Source organism: Danaus plexippus, chromosome Z, assembly GCF_018135715.1.
Source record: "Danaus plexippus chromosome Z, MEX_DaPlex, whole genome shotgun sequence".
Lineage (NCBI taxonomy): Eukaryota > Metazoa > Arthropoda > Insecta > Lepidoptera > Nymphalidae > Danaus > Danaus plexippus.
In genome coordinates, this window is record NC_083559.1 from 944,130 (window position 1) to 968,025 (window position 23,896).

A 23,896-nucleotide genomic window follows, 5' to 3' on the forward strand; every position below is an offset into this window, starting at 1 on the left:
ATGTCGTTTTATTGATATAATTTTATTGAAACAATTGTATATCACATATTTAATTAACTAAACTTCTAAGCCATATATGTATTTAAAACTTAATTATGACATATGTATATATATATATATGTATCTCTAGTACATTAGAACTATTCTGTATGCTATAACTCCCAATGGTTGTAGCAAATTATTACACAACGTCAACTTCATTCAAGAAATAAAGTACTCTGACGGCGTATTTTTTTTTTTATATATAAATAATATCTTAAAACGAATATGTATAAGATTTTAAACACACGCTTAAAATTTTTCTTACTTAACACAGTAGGTTTGCCCGTGAATGGCACATGATATACTTTACTCCGGAAGCGATCCCGCTGATACGAATGTTGTACTTACAATGAATGTTTATCTAAGATCCTTATTCCGTATATTTTGTACCATCAGTATAAAACAATATGCTTTGTCTGCAAGCAGCGGAAACTTTCAAGAGAAATGCCATTGACGTATCGTCTGAGAAATATATATATTTTATTCCTAGTCTCGATTATTATTTTATATCTTATAGTTATGTTACAGGACGCTGACAATGATTAACTTCAATCTAATCTTACACTAGTATATTTACACGGATTTCGCTATTCATTAACGCCTGTACGGTCGAAAGTTATAGTATGTAACAGATATCGTACTCAGTAACTCAAGATAAGATCAAGGTAATCATAGCTGGGGCAAGGAGAATATATACAGAGTAAACCACGCGGACGTCATTCTATACAGAGAATATATGTATTTCAGTACAAGTCTGAAAATGTACGGAGCAGCTGAATTAGGAGATATTTTTTTTCTTACATTTCAATATCCGTCTCGTTTAGTCTTCGTGAGCTCATTCTTAAATAATATATTAATAACAATCAATGTTAAGTCTGTGATATTAGGCGAATAACATAGCGTGTATAGTTTATGACGTCACAAAAGTGACTAAAACTCGGAATGTCTAATCGGAACGCCCGATAGATGGTGGTGATCTTAATATAAGTTATAACAACATAAATAAGTTAATCGAGTAATGTGTATGTGTGACGTTTAATATCTAGGTTTGTGCTTGTGGTGGGGACGGTGTGATGGTTGCCAGTCGGGGTGTCGCTCGCGGTGGTGGTGGTGGTGGTGTCGTCGTTTGTCTCTGTGCTCCGCCGGGTACACTTCGGATACGACCAGCTCGGAGCCGTCTTTGGGGGCTTCTCGCTCGTGTCGTCTCTGGCCGTGCTTGGCGCCGGTGGCCTCGTGGAGCTCCTCCCACGCCTGCCGATAGTACCTGTTCAACCCGCTCCTCGACTCCGACGACGACGAGTCCAGCGACGCCACTGTGTTGCAGTCCGGCGACACGTGATGCCTGTAGCGCTTCCCGTCGTTATGTTTCCTGCGGGTGTATAATAGTTGTAGTCTAATTCGAGATTTATTTCCTGTTAAGCAATAACATGTAGTGTTCATAGCAATGTTGCCGATAGATTCGATTCTTTTTGGATGCGTGGGTAGGTGAAGGTATTTGCCACGTGCAGTATTCGGTGAGAATGGCATGTAAGTATCGGTAAGTAGGTTTTCCGTCGTCGCATTACGAATTTCGGTGCTCGTGCCTGGTGCTTGTGCAATACGGAAGGACACGGTGGCTGTTGACGGTAAGAAAGGAACAATAGGAACATATCGAGACGCCGATCTCTATATGAACGATGTTCCCGGCGCGTACCAAACCAGCAACCGTGTCTCCTTTCGGCTGTACCTTAAAATATAAACGGTCTGGCTATAATGGGTTGGAGAAATGTCCCGCGCGGTGTGTGTGCCGGTGGGCGCGCGCGAACTCTCTCCTCCCAACCTGCTGATCGGGGAAGGGGAGAGCGAGCAGCGTGTACCAGCGAGGAGGCAGCTCTCGGACAGCCTTCGGACGCTTGTCGCCGCTGGTGGGTGTTAGCCATTTATTTCTGCTTCAAAATTCATACCTCACCACTCGGAACGGAATGTAACATATACCACCATCATGTCTATAGCCATCGTCGCTCTTCTCTTGGTTATAGCTTATTGATGGACAAAGGCGTTGAGCATTTATATTTTAAGGTACGTGTACCTTAACTGATGAGGCAGGATTTTAGTTTAACAAACTCACCTCCTAACTAATATGACGATGGTGGTAATGATGGCTATGAGGAAGACGAGGGCGCCGAAGGCTCCTAAGGCGACCACCGCGCCGATGTTGAGGCGAGCTCCGAGGGTCTCTCTTCTCTCACCGTCCACCGGCTGCGGAATGTTCACACGCGGAGTCTGTTCCGCCCTTATGTTATTTCCGTTTCCGAAGACCTAATAAAATGTTATATATCTCAGCACATAAGCCTATTTTCGTACTAAATAAAGAGAATACAGTTAGTTATATTATGCATCAGCTTTACAATCTCCATTATTGTTCTAATGTTCCTCCACAACCTGTTCGGGCATTGAAAGGATTATTTAGGTAACCAGAAAAAAATGTACACAAACTACACAGACTCATTGCCCTGGTGTCACGTGAACAATCATAAAGCCATGAGCGAACAAAAAACATCACTTTAATTTACGTAAAGACATAAAATTCTTTCCCCAACCAGACAACTAAGTGGCCATGCGGTACGAACATATATATTTATCGAGCGTGTAACTACATCCACTGACCTGGTTCTCTCGCGGATGACTGGCCACGATGATGTGAGGCACTTGACTCGATTGACTCTCCTGGGAGTCGGGAACAGTGACTTTCCTTAGCGGGGGTTTGTCATACGATTTCGTTGTTGCTCTTTCGGTCGTCGTGAACTTTGGCCTCGGCCTGGTTTTAGCAGGTTCAGGTGTCACGAATGGATTAGGCGAGGACGGTCTCGGGAGTCTCCTCGTCGGTAATATCAAGCGAGGGCTGGTTGGCAGCTGCGTTGTAGGGACGGTGATTGTTGTAGGGATCTCGGTTGTAGTTGTTGTTGTTGTAGTCGTAGTTGTTGTAGTAGTAGTTGTGGGACGCTCCTCGGCTAAAAAGAATCCAAATAACTACTTATCCAAACGAAGCTACAGTCCAATTTTGAGATAATACTTACGAAGACATTGTGGCGCCGGTTTGTCCCAAACTCCTGTGGCTAGACACTTCATTCTACGCGCTCCTTGGATTTTGTAGCCCTTAGCGCATGTGTATTCAGCGAAGGCTCCGAACACGGACACGTTGTTCGTAATGGACACGCGGCTGTTTAAAACCTGTGGTGGCTGTTCGCATTGGACCACTGTCGACAAAAAAAGTTGTGTGATCTAATGACAGTTATATATGTAGCTAGCTTGTTTTAAATAACATATGTGTCTTTAAGTAATTCGATCGATATATTTCTCTGAGTTATAGTCATAGATTAATTTTTTGTGAACCAAATAAACTCGAGACTTTCGAGTGATCTGAAACCCTGAAGATGTCGCTATGATTTGAAGTAACGCTCTCAGATATATTCAACTTGGATACATCACAGGCGTCACCTCTTGATGCACTCACCGTCACATCTGGGCGGCGGACCGTTCCAACGTTCGTCGATGTCACAAACGAGTCTCGAGCGACCCACCATCTCATAACCATCATCACATTCGTACTGAACGTGGGAGAGGTACGAAACAGAGGAATTTATGAGCTGATAGCCCCCGTGGGATATATCCGCTGGGAAGCCGCATTCTATCCCTGACAGAATTATATGTCACTTTTATATCAATGGGCAAATGTATCAAACATGAGAATTTAATTTGTTAAACTGCTTAATGTTTATCAATTAGCATCCGAGAGAGAAATTGCAGTAATTTTTAATATTTTCCCACAACAAACTCACTTTTGCAGACCGGTGGGAACTCGTCGTAGAAGCCCGTGTCCATGCAGGTTCGGACGGTAGGTCCCACTAACAGGTGACCTTCATCACAGGCGTACTCAACGGTCGCTCCGACATCGAAACTCTCAGTCGTCATCGTCGAATTCGGCGGCTGTTCCGGCCGACCACACGCTTTCGGCTCTGGAAACAGATACCATCTTTGGGTAACATTACCAACAAAACGTCTTGGAACCGCTAGCAACAAACAAAATGCTATCATCTGTTATTTCGCGGTGTCATAACATGTAACAAAACAAAGTCGCAATGCTCAGCTCTGCCAAAACACTGAATGGACTTACGGTGTTGACAGATATAGTTTAGTTTTGATTGGCAGTCCGTGTCGGCCCAGAGCCAGCCCTTGCTACCGTCAAACCTAGCGCAGCCCTCGCTCCCGCCCGGGGCGTTCCAGAAAGAGACGGTGACGTCTTTACCGTTCACCCACTTCCAGTTACCAGGATCCTGGGGATCGCGGACGGCTCCCATCCAATACTGACTGCTGCTGTCGCTCCTGATGGCAGACATTGTCCCATATTTAGCATAAAATCTCATCATTCTCATTACATTGCAAAAAAATCTACGAATATTTTCTGCCTCGTTATAGTTGTATTTCTAAAGATGCCTGAGTATGCATTATCAGAAAATTTCTTTATATTCCTTTGGCGTATGACATTTCTTATTGGAATTGATTGCGAAACAATTCGTAACCCCGTGTGGTCGCAATATGAGATCGCTGACAGCAGAACAATAAAAAATATATATAACAACACTATGAGCGGGATAAATGAAAAATGTAAAGGCAAGAACATATCATACCAACTCTTACAACTGATGCCAATGACATTCTTACCATTTATATAAAAAGTAGAATGATTTTACTATAGTGCACTCGCCTGTATAAAAATGGATATAAAAATATTTGAATAGTTTCTTTTCTGAAACGATTAAACATTTTAATATCTTTTATATACGGATTTGTATTTTTTTATATAGTTTAATAACTATACCTAGCAGTAGCTTCTGTTTGAGATAAATTAGTGGCAGTGTGGTTTAAAATACCTGAAAGAAATATTACGCCAACATTCAAGACGCTTCTACTCAAAGGTTTTTTTGCGCAATTAATAGCTAGTTATCAGAATGTTTGCACTGGACATAACACATTATTAAATTAGTTTTTGATATAAAAAATGTTCCTAAATAACAGTATGCTGTTGAAACATAAGCTGTCCCGTTGTAATAGATCAAATTATAATAACGGCCCGTAGTAATAGTGAAGTTAAAGAAACAGAAATTGAGTCGGCTGCCTCGCTCTGGTTCGCATAGCGGATCTGTAATGGATCATTCAAGTGGTACGAACCTGAGAGATGATGTTGATTGTACCGTAATAAAAAACGAACACACACACACATGTATGTATAGAACTAGCTTTAGTCAGCGGCTGTATAGATTTGGATGGTTAGGTGATTATAATTTTTTTGCTACAAAAAACTTTCCCTTTCCCGCACAAATTTTTTAATCTAACCGTAGTAACGAAAGATCAGGTGTCTCGTAATGTATTGGGGAAGCGTGTAACTTAATGAACCTATAAGTCGCACAAAAAACCGAATTAGACGATCATGTGTTTCGATTTAGCTGTGGAATGTTAGGAAAGTTTTTGCCGTCGTCGCAAAAACACAGCCGAGACTCTAAAGCAAAACAATATGAACGTGCAGTGAAACTTAGGGCCAAAAGCATTGCACATTCACGACTCACGTCACAAGTCACGACGCACGCTTAAGTTTAACGTGTAGTCGATCGTCACGCTTGAATTGGCTCGCTCGTAACCAGTTGTCACACCGGTTCGAAGATGTTTACTTCACACTTTGAAGAACTATAAATCACAAAGACGTCATTTCGCAAGGCCTGTGACAATTCGCAATGAAAATTAGCTGTTCCTTGTGTATGAAACATTAAAATCGCATCAGCATGGAAAATGTTACATTTGAACGCCGTCGAGTCGAGTAAGGCTGTACTGCTTTGAAAAATTCGTATCCACCTAAAAAGATATTTAAATTATATAAACGAACTTGAATTTGTTAAATACTCACCGGTGTCGTCTCCACAGTTCCCAGCTGATGAATCCTTGTAACGCCGGATTGCTCTCGTCCACCAGAGTGCCGCCTCTAGAGCGACAGAATCCGAGCGAGTCTCTGAAGTCAGCTGGCTGACGGTCGTAGAATATGTAGCATTTGCCATTATACGTAGCCGTACTGCCCGGAGGCTGATCTCTGAATTGAGGACATCTTTCTATCGGCAGCGCTTGATCTGTGTAAACGAAAGCCTCGCAAATAGAAAGCTGACTGGGGCTCGAGCCTTCCAGGTGAACGCTGACGAAAGCTCCGGGCATCGGCGGATTGCATGGCAGGAACAAAGGCTGGCCTTCCTCTAGGAAACCGGTGAATCGGTTGCAAATCGGATTCGTCCCGAGATCCGGACGATTATTACCGACTCTCACGACCACGACTGCGGGTTTGTTCACACCTGAAAGCACCTGACCATTATGTGTCAGAATACAATGAAGCACATTCAAGTTACAAACGTTATTGCCTAACATGAAATCAGTATTTTTTATAAACGTAAATTAGTGTCTACAGACAAATGGTACTATACGTTTATGATTGATGATGAAATTTGTACTGAAACAGCAGTAAATCTCCATATATAGAGGCATTTATATATAATATTAATATAGATATATTATAATACAAAATCGGAAAAAGTCAAACCCATGCATTATTTTCGTATAATTTCTTAATCAATTTGTTTAGAAACGGCCTTTTAAATATAAGTCAGTTTAACTCGAAGTTCCAATTTGGTAGTTATAGTATTTCTATCAAATTATTTATATAAGTATTTTTATAAATATGTTTATTTTAATGTAATCGCCTTTTAGTAAAGACGAAAATAGCTGTAAATGTGCTTTGATAAATAAAGATCTATCCACAATATGATAATCGTACTTCATAGCCGTCATTTTTTAAACAAAACGAAATAAAAAGGTCATTATACAAGCGGGTTAGTTGATTTTTAACGACCCTAGCACAGTTAGACGCCTTTCGTTACGTCCCGAGTCCGTCGGGTTCTCTCAACACTTTCACTCGAAGGTAATCATTTGCTGTCACGTGACGTCCTCCGCGAAACTCTTAGTAGTATAATGATAATAATAATACTGTTTCCAGTACTGACAACAAATTGTTGTGGAAAGTAACAAGTCACAGGTTTTCCACATGATAACCGTGTGCCACAAACCAGTAATCAAATGACTTGTAGTTACCCACAATAAACCTATTTAATGTAATTGTTATTAACTTTACATATTTTCACCGAACGTATAAACATATAGTAATTTTAAAAATTATTGAATATTTAGATCTAAGACTTTCGCGGGTGTTCAGTTAAAGGAAACTAATAATTTTCGTATTACTGCCCGTGAACACGTTGCTGTATGTAGTTAGAAATAATAAAAAAAACGCGTAGTAAGTACATCCGAAAATATTAGTTTTATTTATTGAATACCATACATAGAATTATATTCGGACATAAAATAACTTGAAGCGGAGCTATGTCAGATGAAAAATGAACGTAGTGTGGGGAGTTAAATTAGTAAGTTAACACTTGCAGAGTGAATTTCAGCGTCGTTGCGCATATGGGTCATAAGACTGACGATCTCAGCAGACGAGTATCGTGCAGTAAAACGATTCTTAAATAACCAACAACACACCACAGAGACTTCGTGTGGCCGAAAATCATGAGCTATCTATACAATTCGTCTAAATAATAAAATAAAATTGGGGTGTCTGTTTGTAATATTGAAATAAACGTTTTTATGAATATACATACAGGCACCAAAATAACATTTTTCACAAATTTTGTCTGTCTGTCTGTGTGTTTGTTCCGGCTAATCTCTGAAAAGGCTGGATCGATTTTGACGGAGCTTTTATTACCAGGTAGCTGGTGTAATAATGAGTAACTTGGGCTGATTTTTAACCCGAACCCGAAATTAAGCATTATCATGCGCGAGTGGGAGGCGGGAAGCATGGATCGCTTAAAAGTTATTTCATTGTTTTTTGTTCTTTTTTACACGGACGGAGTCGCGTCTAACAGTTAGCCTTTAATAAATTCGTTTCGTAATAAATTCAACCTTTGTAATAATTGTCCATATTGATGTTTATAAATTTTAACAAAAAATTATGTCAGATTTCATAACAACGCCGTGTAAAGAACCTTTTTAACAAACGAATCGTGTCCTCACGACCACGGCTAAGACAAAGAACAATTCGAATGATTCCTTCTATTACAGGGCCTGTACCGGACTTTATGAATATTTAATTATAGCTAGCATTCCATATGACTTACCACAGCAGGGCTTGCCAAAGTCGAGGCGGACGAGCTGCACCATGTATGGCTCGAGGAGGTTTACGTACCACCATGGGACCCGTTCCGTTTTAGTGAGGGTGCAAGTTTCAGCGTTAAAGGCCGCTGATGTGCTGCCATCTAGGGCCCTCTGTGGTACACCGCCGTCCTCCGTCGATATCTGCATCGGAGCCTTGCCGGCCGCTACATTTAATACTACAAAAAAAAAATGCCATTAACACATATAAGTTTATTTATTTCACTAAATTGTACTCATTCCTAAGTATAATTATCACGTCCAATCACAAGTTGCAAATGTACAAAAAGCTACATGTAGGCACAACCGTAATTTAATTTTTAATTTATTTCGAGTTACCAATTAATAAAAGAATAAAATTTTCATTCTCTTTTTCATTTCTTATATCCACAATTGACAATGGCTATTTCACTTACGAAGTTAGTTAGGTTCGAAAATTTAATTTAGCGGCATAATATTTTAAGTGTTTCGTAATTTTTTTCCGAAACATTTTAAACAAAACGCCGTCGTCAGTTCTCTATTAAACTTAAATTAACCATCTGACAAAATTTCGTCTAACGATTTGATTTGTAACTTCACAATGCAAACTGAAGACGTTGAAGGAGAAAGCTCAGAGAAAGTGAAAATTGGTTATAAAAAAGTATAAGAGTGTACCTGACTTATATTTCGTGCGATCGAAATACGCTTATTCCTTTTTTTCCATTTTAATTCATTATTTGATTCGTGAAAGAAAATCTATTAAATATTATATTAAATGGGAATAAAACGTGCGCCATACGTATGTTATGATAGAAATGGAAATAAAATGCTTCTGTTTGAAAATTTTCGTTTTTAAAAACATCTGCAATCTTTGTATAAACAGGTAAAGTCCGCTAAATTCGCGACGAATATCAATTATTGTTCCGCTGGGCCTTACAATGAATGACGGGCTTTAATTTTGACACAACGACATCGTAAAAATAACTAGGTCATCATGAAATAAAACACTAAAATTAAATTTCATGATTGATTGATGATTATGCGAGACACCATCGTAAAAAAGCTGTCATTTTGAAATGTCAATTGAGATTTGAGCTTATTGAGAATCGAACAGAAAACAGATTCATAATCACCTTATCCATCATATAGGTATATATAATAACAGATTAAAAAACATCAGTCCTTCAGTTTGGTTATGTTTACATGAACATAGTAAAATCTATAAGGAAACACCAATAGCTCAAAGAATAGAATAGAATATATTTATACGGAGCAGGTGTTTGTTACTAAGTAGATAGTATCGCGCCTGCGATCGCACGCGTCTCAAATAAACAAGTGACTTGGTAACGGATACTTGAACTCACTGAGGCAGGTCAAGATCAATGACATTCCGATTCGATTGAGGCTGTCAGACAACTTAATTATGATATTAATATATGTGTAGCGGTTTTTATACCTATTTATATTTCTTATCTTATAGATTGCGATGGTATTTCCAATATTTTAATAGGTGAATTAATAAGTGCACAATCTGTTTCCGGCGCCGCACTGCGAAAGAGGACCGTTAGACTGTTGACCGTGACTTCTTAATTTGCATGCATTTGTCGGCATATTAACAACTCAGACGACTTGTATTGATGCCTCCTCGAACACCGTTACTTGTTATTATGAACAATTATTAATACAACTATAATTCTATTTTGGTTTTCTGTATTTTTTATTTTTATTTTATGTATCTGTGCGTCATTGTCATGAGTTCAATTTTAATGACATGCAATGTCAATAAAACATAGATATTGACATGTTAAAGTCAATAAATAATAAAATAACTAATAAGTTCCAATATCATATCAATTTATATTCGATATAAATTTAAAAATATTTTTTTCTTCCTAACATTTGAAGAGCGGAGATTTCTATCTGATTTCCTCAAACAGGTGTTTGCAGTTTAAACAAGGCACATGCCCAGGTAGTTTATAAAGTGCATAAAAAAAAATTTAATGGTTACGGTTGAAGATTTATTTAATAGCGGTATTTTTACCTTTCGGACTGCGTTTTAGGTATTTATAATCCGATATTAAATATTAAATTCAAATAATAAAAATCCGGTATTGTCAATGATTACGTAAGTTATTTAATATATTAGTTTAAAGTTATATTAATACACAAAATAATAGTGGTGAAACAAGGAAGTAATTCATTAGAAAACAGTTTCAAGCTCGCAAGGAATGTGTAAACAAAACTGTTACTTTGACTATCACAGGGTTGTCAACGATGTAATGTATCATATTTTAGTAAGCTGTATTTGTTAAATGTCTTCATAAAACATGACAGCTTAGAAATGTGCTACAGAGAATATAACTGCAACTTTTAACACTCGCATAACATATGATATAACACAATGATGTTTTAACTCATATGCAAACGTGTACGTGTATATATATATATACATATATGTATGTATAGTTTTAAACATTATAATTATAATATTTTTGTCGATATAAAGCAGTGAATGGCGAGAGATCACGTGGAATCCCTACAGTATTTAACGGCTAACATATAAGTGTGCTAGATTAACGGTGGTTCGTTGGCACACCTGCATCGAAGCTGCTTCGATTCTGTCACTTTGATTCATACTTATGTTACACTTAAACTAATGTCTGAGCCTTTGAGGCATGTGTTATCTTTGTATGTAATTTTCTAGAACAAATTACAGGTATGTATTAGGTTACCAAAATTACAACTGTCAAAGTATTCGTTACAAATTTAACTAGAAGTCATTTATAACATTTTATTTAGCGGACTTTTCTGCCTTTGAATTTTAGCCGTTTTGGAATATCCACTTGAGTAATGTTTAGGATAAAAAATAGCATTTAAGATACGATTTTGTACTCGATCAAATAATACATAATTACTTCCGATAATTTTAATTTAAATTTTGCGTTTTGAAATATTGATAATCGAACACACGTCAACTTTCATATTTATAGGTATTATTCTACTTACTAAATTAAAAATATATATATGCAAACAAAGCGGTAATTGTAAAAGAATAATATTTGCATTATCATTGGTGTAATATATGTAATGTCTTTTGTTAATAACACAACAATGCATGCATCTAATAAGGATAGGCCACGAACAATGGCCGAGCCGCTAGCAATACAACGAAACTTAATAATGCTCACAAATAATTCAATACATAATAAATAATGTAATTTTTTGTTCTGATTTTTATAAGTAACTTTCTCTCTGTTTATTGTAAACAAGCGTATCGCGACAGAAGATCTGAAAATGGAAGTGCGGGCATCGTCTCTAACTTGCAAACTAGTTCCACAGACTACAAATGGGTCAATGTGGCGGACAATGGCGGACACGACGCCAAACTTGTTACGTACACCTGTTAGACGCGTCTTAACTTTATCGATAGAATTATATCGATAAAATTATGAATTGTTATAGATATTTTAATTATAATTACTATAATTAAAATTTAAGATTAATCTTATGTATAATATAAGGTTTTTCTATTATATTTTAAAAGTTCATCTGTGTAAAAAAAACAAAAATACAAAAAATTATAGTAACAAAATGACACACTGGCTACTGAAATTAAGCTTTGTCTGTACATAGGGCACAAAGAAATACTTAGATGTCATACATAATTTGTAACATAAAGAAATCAATTGACAATAATAACACTTTTTATACGAAAGATGTCACGGCGCCCTTGAGAACCGAGTTCTTTTATTCAATTTCATAGAACGCTGTCGGAAAGTTGTATTGTGCGGTTCTATGTTTACTTAGAGACGGCTCACAACGGTTACGTCTCCGTGAGGATGTTTTTAAATCATATTACTATAGCTTAATAAAGCATATTTCATGATGTCCTTTCAAATATCTGTGATCTTCACTCGGCGACAAAACTTTTTGTTTAGAGGTTGTTGTTTTTTTTTACGAAAAACATACTTAAACAAGATATAAACGAAATTTTGCTTTATTTATTTTTATATACGTATTTTCTCATATTGTTTTATAGCACTTTCGAGTAATAGATAATATTATCTTTTTATTTAGTTAAATTTTGATGCTTTGCAATGTCCGATGGTTTCTTTTTTTGTTTAAGCAAAACATTTTTTGAACTTGTGGCTATCTAAATTATTGTAAAATAAAATAATTTTGGTATCCGTACCGAAATGTGAATGGATCATCAAAAATCTTGGCGTATTTTAGTTTCATATAAGAATATAATATAATCGACAGCCGTGATTTACTTGAACAATAAGAACGCTGGCAGCGTCTGTCACAAAGGGTGTTTATTTGCAAACAACTTTCCGCGCGGTGAGAGCCGTGGGAGTGAAGCGTTATTAATCCTCCGCTTTTTCGACTCCATTCACGGCCATGTGAAGTGATTTCTCGACGAAGAAAGTAAAAGTGGGTCAGCAGAAGCGGTGCTGAGTGCGGAAACACTACTGTTAGCACTGTAACGTTATGGAGCCTCTCGTAATAGCTCAATAACAAGTGATAAGGCTAGCACTCGACACGATTGACAATATGACGCGTATCTGTTTCTTAAACGTATTTGAAATTTGAAATCATCAACTATTTTTAATTTAATCTTGTAAGCAACTAAGTTGTTAACTTCCAGGCTAGTTAAGCAAATATGTTTGAATAGAAATTAAAGCAATGCAACTATTCCGATTAATATCTGGTTACAAACCATGGTTGCAGACGTCATTAAATGGTTATAAAATCCATTACTATGTTGGCTTTATGTGTCAACGACTTGAGATAAGATCTCCTTCAGATAAAACAAACTTTTTTTTTATTTAAGACCACAGTTGTACTCACCACAGAATGGTATCCCATCGGGGGTCCATTTGCCGTTTTTATCACAGAGCCTTCTAGACGGTCCGAGGAGTTCGAACCCTCGCTCACAAGCGTATGTGGCCACGGTGCCTTCCGTTAGACCCTCGTCAGAAAATGCAACATTGCAATGAGCAGGAGCTCCAGGGAAACCGCAAGTAGAAGCTGCCAAACCTGTAAACAATAGAATTTAAATTATACCTCCTTTGTAACATCCTTTATCGCCATTCAAATATCTCTAAACAAGAAAAAGAAAAAAATGACTAGCAACAAAGTAGACTTTTCTCTATTAGACTGATTACTGAACTTGTCAAACATATTTCTTGAAATGAAATTGTAATGACAGACAACTCTTTCAAAATGACAATCGGTTAGTTGCAAAGAATCCAATGGAAAGCTCTGTTTTAAATTAATTATTACATAATAATATTAAATTGTCTGTATGTGCTTTGGTTTTAAAATGAGCGGAAAAGCGTTAACGCTATTTAAAAGTCATATTGACGATCAGGAGAAAAGTCGTACGCCGTTGTTGACACTACGGCTAGTGACGCTGATAATTGTGGTGGCAATGCTGACATCTCATTTACGGTCAATGAGAGTATTCCGCTGGGAACACTCGGTAACAGGCGGTATTCTAGTCACTTATACCATCGGGATACTGGGACTGGCCTTATGTGCCGCCGTCCACACTTGCAAGAGTTTGGCCTTTCAGGTAATAGGCAACAAGTGTATTTGATATAGTTGGGTGGAGTATCTTTAGCAAAGTTTATATATTTGTATGCCATTTTATACTATTCTCATCAATGAATTTTCGAGAATAAATATATATAGTATCTCGATGAATAGACTTTTTAATGTTTGATCTTCAATGATAGGCTTATTTAAGTGGAACGGGTTCGGTCCTGATGGCTGTAAACGCTGTCGTAATATACCGTCGTTGGCGACACTCGGGTGACCTGACACGCGTGGTCGCTGAGCTACTCCAGGCTTTGGGTGTCCAGCTCAAACGACAGGTCATCATTAAAATTTCCCTCAGCACCGCTGCCGCTGTACTTTTATTAATAGATCTGTTTGTAGCTCCGTTTGTTATGAATAAATGATTAAAGTTTGCCATATTATTGTGAATCATTAAATTAATTAAGATTAGACGAGTTTTTTTTTTATATAATCATTATGACGGTTCCACGAATTTTGGTTGCGACGATTAAGATGAAAGTCGTAACTCGAGCGAGGCATGGCAGAATTTTTAACGCGTCATCGCCTTTTGAATGTCCGTGAAACATGACAAATTTTAATGTTTCATGATTTAAATGAATCCGTTTTGAGTCGGAGCGGTGAAAGCGCGGCAAGAACTAATGGCATCCCACAAGCTTTATCTCTACAACACTTTGTTTCACAATAAAAAAAAAAAAACATCATCTAGATAACGATTCATTGCAATTGTTTTATGTTCTTCATTTCCTTTCTAGAATATTTTAAAATATGTTACTTAGTAAACTATTTTAATTATTTAAATTTTGATAAAAAAAAGTATAAATTTGAAGAGAAATAATAAATTTATTTGTTATATCTAAGTTTTAGGAAATTCTTTATGACAATTTTCCGTGTGTCCATTGGAACTGACGTCTTATATGGCATGTTTTATTTTAAGTTTGTGTGCAAAAAATATTTTTTACGTTGGAGTATTTAATACCTGGATAAATATGAGTACTATTACTTAGTTTGTACGTGTGATAACGTTTCAATTAAATCCAGTGTTGGAGAAATAAATTAGTTACTTAATATTAAGCGTATCTTAGTATACTAGTATGTTTAACTGTTACTTAGAAATGCCCGTAGGCTATTGGGCTAGAGGGCAAATGTCAGTGAAAGTTTTGGTTTACGACGTCAGATGACTATGCAACTATACAGAGAATTCCACAATTTTATCACCACTACTCCTAATGGTACACACATCACAGATTATGTTCTCATATTTTCATTTAAAATTAAAAATATATACATTCATGTTGGAAAAACGCGCAATTATTCCCGCCAAAACATCGGGTTTTGTGAAATTTTAAAGTTAACCTTATAAGCGAAAAAGTTGTATAAAGATTGGTGATACAAAAACATTTTTATTTTGAAACGTATGGAATTTTCTTTTTAATATACTTCATGGGCATAAAAATATACCTAGAACGCGGGAAAAATCACATATAATGCCACATTCGTTGCATTATGAATATTACATTTAGAGGTATAAAATCATTTAAACAGATTCTAACAAATCTTTATGCGCAAGACCGGTGACAAATTCAGTGCAATATCAATTTATAGGCTATTTACACATGCATTCTGTGACACGCTGCGATGTGGAAGAAGAATAAGAATTATGTTTTTAAAGTAACTATTTCAACATTGCAATGATTTCTGTATTGCTGCATACAAAGTTGGTGCGTTTGTACGTAATGTTTTTGTGGGAGATATTAAATAAAGATAAGTATAAAATATAATATGTATAAATATGTATAGATTAACAGAAATTGAATCGATATTTTTTTTTCCAAAATTTTATAAAACATGTCTATTTTATACGACATTCCTTATGAAATGACATACTGATCCGTTTTTAGTACTATTAGTTTGAGTCTTTCTGGAAATAGTTGTAGTATTCGCAGCAGTTAATAATTAATTGAATTCACAAATACATCCTTAAATCTCAATTGTCATTCCTCTGTCAAATCTCAATTGTGTAAATGTCAAATCTCGAATTGCTATTAATAATAGTGTCGTGAAAAACCGATAGAATCCTTTAAATTTTAAATGAACTACTGTGGAAATCGGTTTGTTACGGAATCGACACATTAATAGCGTCGTAATAACAGCACTTAGCTGTAGTCGTTCCATGAGTCGTAGCCACATCAAAGACATGATTACCAGGTGTAAGAAAGCGTGGTGACCTACCGTCTGAGCTTCTCCAGCGAAGGAGTGATCACCTAATTTGGACGTCACTTATCCAATTTTCCATAATTTACAACTTACACCGGCCTTATTAGTTTTCTATTTAGAAACATTAATGTTGCCTTGATATGATCGAACAAATAACTTAAGTACAAAGAGTATGAGTAACTTTAAACTTGACTAATATAAAGTTGAAGATATTTTGAATAATACTTATTAATATTTATAAGATTTGTAAAATAATAAGTTGTTAGAAATAAAATTATTTAGATAACTTCTTTGGCTGAATAGAAACAGTCTTTGCTTCGAATAACAAGCTGACTGCTGAGTTTAATAAACATCTAGTTTCACAATTTCTAAGAGTATCATTGAATAATCGCGTCCGTTATGTAACTCGTAAAATTTTTGTAATAAATAATTTACAATAAATATTTATCTCTTATGATGGATGTTAATTATTTTTAGAAGACGATTTTGTAACGTTAGATGAAAATGTACATTGCACAAAGACCAATATATATAATTAATCAAATTATCTATTATATTCCTTTTTTAAAATTTAAGGAGACCAAGCAGGTGAATGTCCTATAGATAAGAACTGTAAACATCAAGTGGATTCCTCGTTTGACAATCTTCTTCAAAGTGGGACGAACCGCAAATTACCGCCCACAGTCGTCTCTCGTCTGACAATAAATTATAATAGCCCATTAATATATAAACTTTCACATTTAAATAAAAAATCTTTATCATCAGATAACACGTCATAGCATTCGGTTATTCTCAAATTATATCACCCGTGTATCGTTTCATATGAACCTATATTAAAGTTGAATTTTCGTATGCTTATTTCTGTCGAATAAATATAAATGTTATTTAATAAATTCAAAGCTATGACAATCTTCGTTCCGTTATTGTTAGCATTGTTGCGAACAATTTGCCCTTTCAATTTACATGTCCGCTAACCGTTCTACAACTAACATTCTCGAAAACTTCGTTAATATTGGATTTGAATATTATAATAAAAAATTACTATCGATGAGTGAGGCACTATGCTTGTGAGTCTAGTTTATAGGATCTTTCATTTTATATGAGCTATTGGAAAGCGCTTTCACGAGACTGCACAATGGAGGTAGCTCTGAACTTTAATATTTCTCTGCTGATGTCATTTGTATATGATTCATTTTGATACTTCGATATTTACCCGCGGAATGTTTGAGGAGGAATAAAATGCTGTCATTTTTCACATACACATAGATCACGTTTTTTCTTTATCATATGTTTTTGTATTAATAAAATGTCAGTAATTTCCATGATGTCGACTATCGAGCTCGACCAGTTTTTGTACCGTTACGTATTCCAATACGCAGTTAGTTTAGGTATAATCAGGTCGCCTTCCAACCCACCGGGTAATGTAAATGATGGCACTCGACAGAGCCGCTTAATGTGAAATGAAATGCGTCCTAGGTCTTTCGCTAAAGTGAAATAGGATTTATACGAACACACGCTGTCAAGTCAAATTAAAAGCCAGAAATCAATTGGTGGAATTTGTGAGTAAAAAAAAACAAACGTTATCGGTGTATAACTAAAAAATAATAATAGTTAATAAATTCAACATTCAAAAGCGGAGGCAGAGGTAAAGTATGATGACCTTTTCCGTGCACCTGCCTAATCTTATCCCGTATTCACAATAACAGCCTCATACAGCCCTATTCAATTAAATATCATTTATAAATAAATTATTATAATTATTGTTTATTGTATAACTGTTAATTATCAAAATTATATATGTATATATATATATTAAATATATTAAATTGAGATTTATAAAATCACATACAATTCAACGTAAAGTGTAGTCTGTAATTAATAGATATTAAAAGTTATTCTCCAATATAATTTTCTTCTATATATAACACACACAGACACATCGTTTAAAAAAAATCGTTTGTTACAAAATTACAAATCTCAATTAATTAACATTGTGAAACACTTTCACCGCCAGCCACCACGGAATGATATTTCTCACGTAGCAATAATTGGGTAAATGACAATAGTCTTTTGACCCCGGCTTAATAATCTCTCGTGCTTTAATATTTACGAGTCGTAACAATAGTCGTGATATATAAAAAAGGCGCCTTTGAGGGGAGAAATCATAATAGTATTTAATATCACGTAGTGTCTATAGTGTAATTAATTTATTTTGGACAATTGAATATTTAATATTCAACACTGACCTAGATTCGTGTTGCAGCAACTTCCCTTAGGAAGCGACTTTTACTATGAAGAAACAGATGTACTGTGTAAAGATTAATTACGAAAAATCTACGGCTTTTGGCGCACGTTAACCGACATTTACAATAAACAAAGGAAATGAGATGCGCGTTAAGTGATTCGGTGATTTCAAAAAAAAACTTTACAATTTAACGAATTATCAACATTAAGCTATTCCGTAATAATCTTTTATAGTATTTCAATAAAATAACATAACTATTATAATTATAATAAAATTTTATTAATTTAAGTACTGTTATAAATTTTATTTGAACGTAAATACTCATTCTTCTATCTCGGGATATGTCTGACATTAAAAAAAAAATTAACATGATTTAATAAAATGGCAACACCAAGCCGTCATGGCAATAGATAATTTGATATTATAATAGTTATATAAAATTATTGTTTTTACTTGAGTTTCATTTGACGCGAATAAAATATCAAATCTATGAATGGAAATGACTTAAGGGTGAAAGTAGACGAACGGAAACAATGTCATCGTCTCAATTTGGGCCTCTATGACAACCTCAAAAATATACGCAGAATGACTTCCTTGACAACATTTTGACCCCGGCTTTCGTGTTGGAATGCCACCTCATGACTAAACTTTCTCTTAATTTTTTTTTTCGTGAAGCTATACTTCCTTTTTTACTCTGTAATATTTATTTTCGCTTCGTTTTTTTTTTATAAAGGAAATTACCTCGAATTTTTTTTTAATTTAGTTTAGCGAGATTTAACATGCTTGCAGGAAACCTATGTCTTTTAGACACTGTGTCAAGAAAGGAAGATTTAGGTATATGACCGATATGTAGCATGGGTAAATTCGGTCTTTTGACTTGATCTTAATAAAGTTTTTCGCTTCACTAATTTAATAAAATGTTCCAATGTAAAGGAAAAGACAGAGGTGCAAAGTTAAGCGATTGAGTTATTAGACATAACTAAATATTTCACAGGTGTCATTGACCTTAGAAATTTGTATTACTTTTAACCCAACCTGTGTAGTATTGAAACACAAAAAAGCAAGTTGATTATTGATAATATTACATTATTTTATTCGTTTGTAAAAAATAATAAAACGTAATTTATAAGACAATGTTTAATAATATATGATACAAAACCGTTTATATATTTATATTTTAATTCATTACATTAGTGTTTCATGTTCAAAACTAGTCCAGGTTTTTGACCAACAATTACGTCATATTAATTTATACGTTCGTCGGTAATACTATCTGGTTTACCTTAAACTTATAATGCTGAATCGCTGAGCTGATTTTGATAAAAATTACTATATAGGTAGATAGAATTTCGGAGAAGAACGAAGCTTACTTTTTGATGTTATTACTGTCATTCGTGCAGGTAGAGTGCACACAGTGTCCATAATAAAAATGTAACATCAAAATTTCTTATAAAATCGACATTTCTAGTAAATTTTCTGATAAATGTCAAAATTAGATTTTTATATTACTATTCCAGAATGTTGTAGGTATGGGTCCGGGTCTACAGGATAGCGTCATCACCTACCTGCACGGTTCGATGATACCGGAAGTGGGGGCACTATAAGGACTTCCGTCATAAATTTTGAGACATCTGTTTATAACGTACGAAACTAAATTATTAATTAAATTTTTGAATTTAATTTTAACTGAGCTATAATATATATATAAAAATCTACATTTATTATCTCTTTTTTAGACAATATTTATATCTGAATAAAAATAACTATAATAACTCAGAATTAAAAACTTGACACCTGTCGTCAGGAATCTGTTTGTTTTTTTTTTTTTTAATAATTAACAAAACCAAAATCAATACTGTGTTGACTGGAATTAAAATATTATATCGCGTTTCTTCTTAAATAGACCAAGGAGTAAGTCAGGAGCAGAATTTCGAGTAAGATTGAAGCGTAATAAAATTCATATAATAAGCTCTAAGTCTTCTTCAAGATCGTACCTAGCCTTTTGGTTTATTTATTCCACTGTCAAATAATCAAATATTCATGAATGTTTGTTTCTATGCTCCGCAGAAAATATAGAACTTTTTTTATGGAAAACTGTAAATAAAATATAAATATATTTAGTTCTTTAAACTCAGGCAAAAATTTATATAGACAATATTTGGTTAACATGAATAATATGGAGCCGGTAGGAGACAACGGTAATTTTATCGTGTCATTATTATTAATGCGTTTAAAAATTTGATATAGGTATGTACTATGTTTGTCTGAAAATCTGAAGTTGGTCAATTTAGTTGATAAATAAATATTTCAATATTTCACTTACACACATCAGACTCTCGCGAATTAACGTCTTATGTGTATGTACAGGTGTAAATACTTTTACAGTCTAGGAATTTCGTTTTAACGAACGCCGATCATAGATTATACAATAAAAAAAATAGTATATAATTTACAATAACGTAATGTGAAGTGAAAACAAAGAGAACGGTCACTGAAGACCGATCTGAAAGTGGATCATTTTTACCGAGACCACTTCTGAAATTTATATCTGTAATATATTAAAAAATAAACGTATATAATACCTTCAGCTAAAGCGAGAAGAACACAAACGCAGAGGACATCCATTGCTATTTAAACACAATATAAAAGTTTTATCACTCACGACGATATTTCGCATGCGAGGACGGTCATGGCGCGTGCAGCCTCGTCAAACTATAACAAGCCACTGCCGAGACCTGCGTCAGTTGTGGAGTGCGGCCTGCGAGCCGGTGTTGCAACGATCAACAGGTGAGAACTCATCGCATCTCAGCAACATGGCATACGAAACGCAACTCACGCGAGCTTTCGCGCGCCGAATAAATTTCTTCGATTCCCTACGAGGCGGACGTGTTTTGTTTTACGATACCGCTCTCGGTTTGTTTATTGGGTCACTGGGTTCGCGTTATTTGCATGTTGATTCATGTGCCATAGATATTAAATCTCTTTCGATTGTTTATTATATTTTATTAGCTGGATACATTATGTCCAAAAATGTTTGACGTGTGCCACTTGAGCACGAACTATAACGGCTCGAAGTTAAAATATAAACGCTCAACCTCAGGTCTGTTCACGTCGAAATTTTATCATTTTGGAATCAGAAAAAAGCTATACCATTAAAATATAATTCAAGCTTGACGTTAGCACAAAGCAACTAAACAATAAAGACCATATTTTAGTTTTTTTTTAGCATGTTTCTTTAGAGTCAGGTAATTCATGCTTTTGCAAAAAAAAAAAAAAAAATATCATAACAAAACTTGGATACCAATTTTATTAACTATCGGTAATTAAATAATCGAGATCTCTCGTTTGGAAGCCGATTGCAAAACTTCAGGCGTCTGTAAATTTAGTTCCATCCTTCATATTTGTTTGTTGTCGTTCCTTTAGTGGTAATAAATGCTTTTTAAAGTAAAGATAAGCCGATAACACATATCCAACAATAAAACAGTCGAGTTTCACCTCTTGGAGGATTATGAAAAGTGGTTCCCGCATTCCGATCCACCGAAAGTAAAGTGCTAGTTTCCTAATAGGTGACAAAATACATTATATTACAAACACACAAATATCGCGGGTATTGTTTTCAAATAGAGTTCATATTGCACGAATCTATTGAAATAGGTTGGACCATAAAAGATAATCCGTGACTAACCTTTTTTGGATGTATAATGGAAACCAAAGCGTCGTTGACATAAACGACCCATCCCTCCGTGGCTAATGTGTACGTGATGGAATTTTATATATGTATATATATTTATATATATTTAGTAGTTATTTATTTTTACAGTACCGATATTATACCAGAAATACAATTCTGTTTAGTTTCACTTTAACTTAGAATTTAAATCACTTAACTGTAATTATATTTTATATAATCTGTACATATCTAACGTGAACCTTTTTAAGAAATTTAATTAAATGCCTTTGCGATATTTTAATCCATACGATCAGTTCTCAGAACTCAAATAAACAGGTAATATATAAAGATTTTTCTTCAAGTAGGACGGTACTCGAACAACGGCTAAAAATTCTCCTCAAATATATTACACGGGTCAAATGAGAAATGCAATTCTACTGTCTGCCACAGTTTCAGTCATTTTAGCGTTAGTGTGTTTCATTGTTCAGTATAAATTCATTGAAATAATGCATAGTTAATTATATGTGGGCCGAGCAGTTAATTAAACACGTCAAGTAGGGTTGGACTACAAAGTTCAAGTATTTTTTGCAACCGAAAAAGTTTCAGATATCAATAACATCCCACATCTACAGCAATGCATCTAACCTTACACGTACTTACTCTTTACTTACCACAAGTTTGTATTGTTGCGCTACAAACGGTGTGTTAATAGTTTTATTTATAAATCTGTGCATAATAGTAGGTATCAACGTTGGTTATTGAATGAAAAATAAGGAACGTTTCGTATGTATTTTGACAACGCAGACGTATGATAAGTGTAGAGTACAGGAGAAGCTATTTTCACTTTTCACAAACTTCACACAATAGTCAAAACAATTCGCTTGAACAATTTACTATAAGAATAACGTAATTTTACCTTACATGTAGGAATGTATTGTACCTAATAAAAGTTTAGTTATACACGTAAGATCCGAAATAGGAATAAAACCTAACGTAATAGCTCGTAATTTCATTTATTTTATCGCGTAATAATACAATTTACAATATTCCCGTTTTCAAAATATAAGGAATGTTTTTATTTAATTCCTCTCATGAAAATCTTTCTCTTACTAAAAACGCTTCCCTAAAGTCAACGAACGGGAAGTTTCCTCTTCTTATCAGTAAGGAATAGGTACTTGCTAACACTATTAGCTACAACTTACAAGTCTTAACACTTTGCTCCATAAATCCTTGTGCATGCGAATGCGCGTATTTATTTAAAATAAAAAAATTGTATACCGTTTATTAAAGTATTATTGTTTCTTTTTCTTGATAAATGCCTTCGTTTTAGGAATTTTAATTTAGAACTTTAGTTTTTGCTTAAGTGTCAAGTAGCTTTTAAACTATCTATGCCTTTATCATATGGTTACGGACTTGGGACAGCCTTGAGAAAGAAAAAATAAATCCAAAGTTAAAAATACTCGAGTGTCACAGTTTAAAAGTGGATCTTTATTAGATTTTTTTTTAATATGAACACCTATTTTTAACACACTATAGCCTTTGTCATCATTCTTTACGTCATTATTCCTAAAAATTTATGAACAATGAGATCTAAGATTTTCACGAGTATTTATTTAAATAAAATAAAACTAATATTTTTGGATTAACTACAAGACGAGATGAATATTTCATTTTCATCTCGTCTGTCCGTGATCACGGTTCCTGCAAAGTAATCGAAACGTAGGGAGTATGTAGTTTTTATTTTAAATTACAAATAATCTTATTATTCTATCTTATTTATTTTATTTTAAATTACAAATAATCTTATTTCATAACAAACAATACAATTGTTTCAACATATATTATAGTTATAAAAATGCTTTTCTCAATTTGTTACTCCTAAT

At 34.7% G+C, this 23,896-nt stretch overlaps 2 protein-coding genes across 4 annotated transcripts; one reads left to right on the plus strand and one right to left on the minus strand.

The window, feature by feature from the left end:
- Nucleotides 1–3: 3 nt before the first annotated feature.
- Nucleotides 4–21,098, minus strand: LOC116777893 (CUB and sushi domain-containing protein 3). Of its 3 annotated transcripts, none has more exons than XM_061526575.1 (12): nt 20,926–21,098; nt 13,153–13,341; nt 8,289–8,501; nt 5,981–6,413; nt 4,196–4,404; nt 3,861–4,037; nt 3,536–3,715; nt 3,099–3,278; nt 2,689–3,032; nt 2,150–2,340; nt 1,769–1,943; nt 1,287–1,411 (listed from the first exon to the last, which is right to left on the minus strand). In XM_061526575.1, the coding sequence occupies exons 1-11, from the start codon at nt 20,966–20,968 to the stop codon at nt 1,790–1,792; spliced, it is 2,313 nt and encodes a 770-aa protein (XP_061382559.1). In that variant the 5' UTR covers nt 20,969–21,098; the 3' UTR covers nt 1,287–1,411; nt 1,769–1,789. The 3 variants fall into 3 exon arrangements, with proteins under 3 accessions (XP_032527573.2, XP_061382559.1, XP_032527574.2); XM_032671683.2 differs by having other exon boundaries at nt 1,769–1,967; XM_032671682.2 differs by lacking the exon at nt 1,769–1,943 and having other exon boundaries at nt 4–1,411; nt 20,926–21,096.
- On the plus strand, nt 13,453–14,303 carry LOC133319983 (uncharacterized). The gene is made up of 2 exons (XM_061526446.1): nt 13,453–13,879; nt 14,043–14,303. Exons 1-2 carry the CDS (start codon nt 13,610–13,612, stop codon nt 14,265–14,267), a joined length of 495 nt encoding a protein of 164 aa, XP_061382430.1. The 5' UTR covers nt 13,453–13,609; the 3' UTR covers nt 14,268–14,303.
- Nucleotides 21,099–23,896: the final 2,798 nt, after the last annotated feature.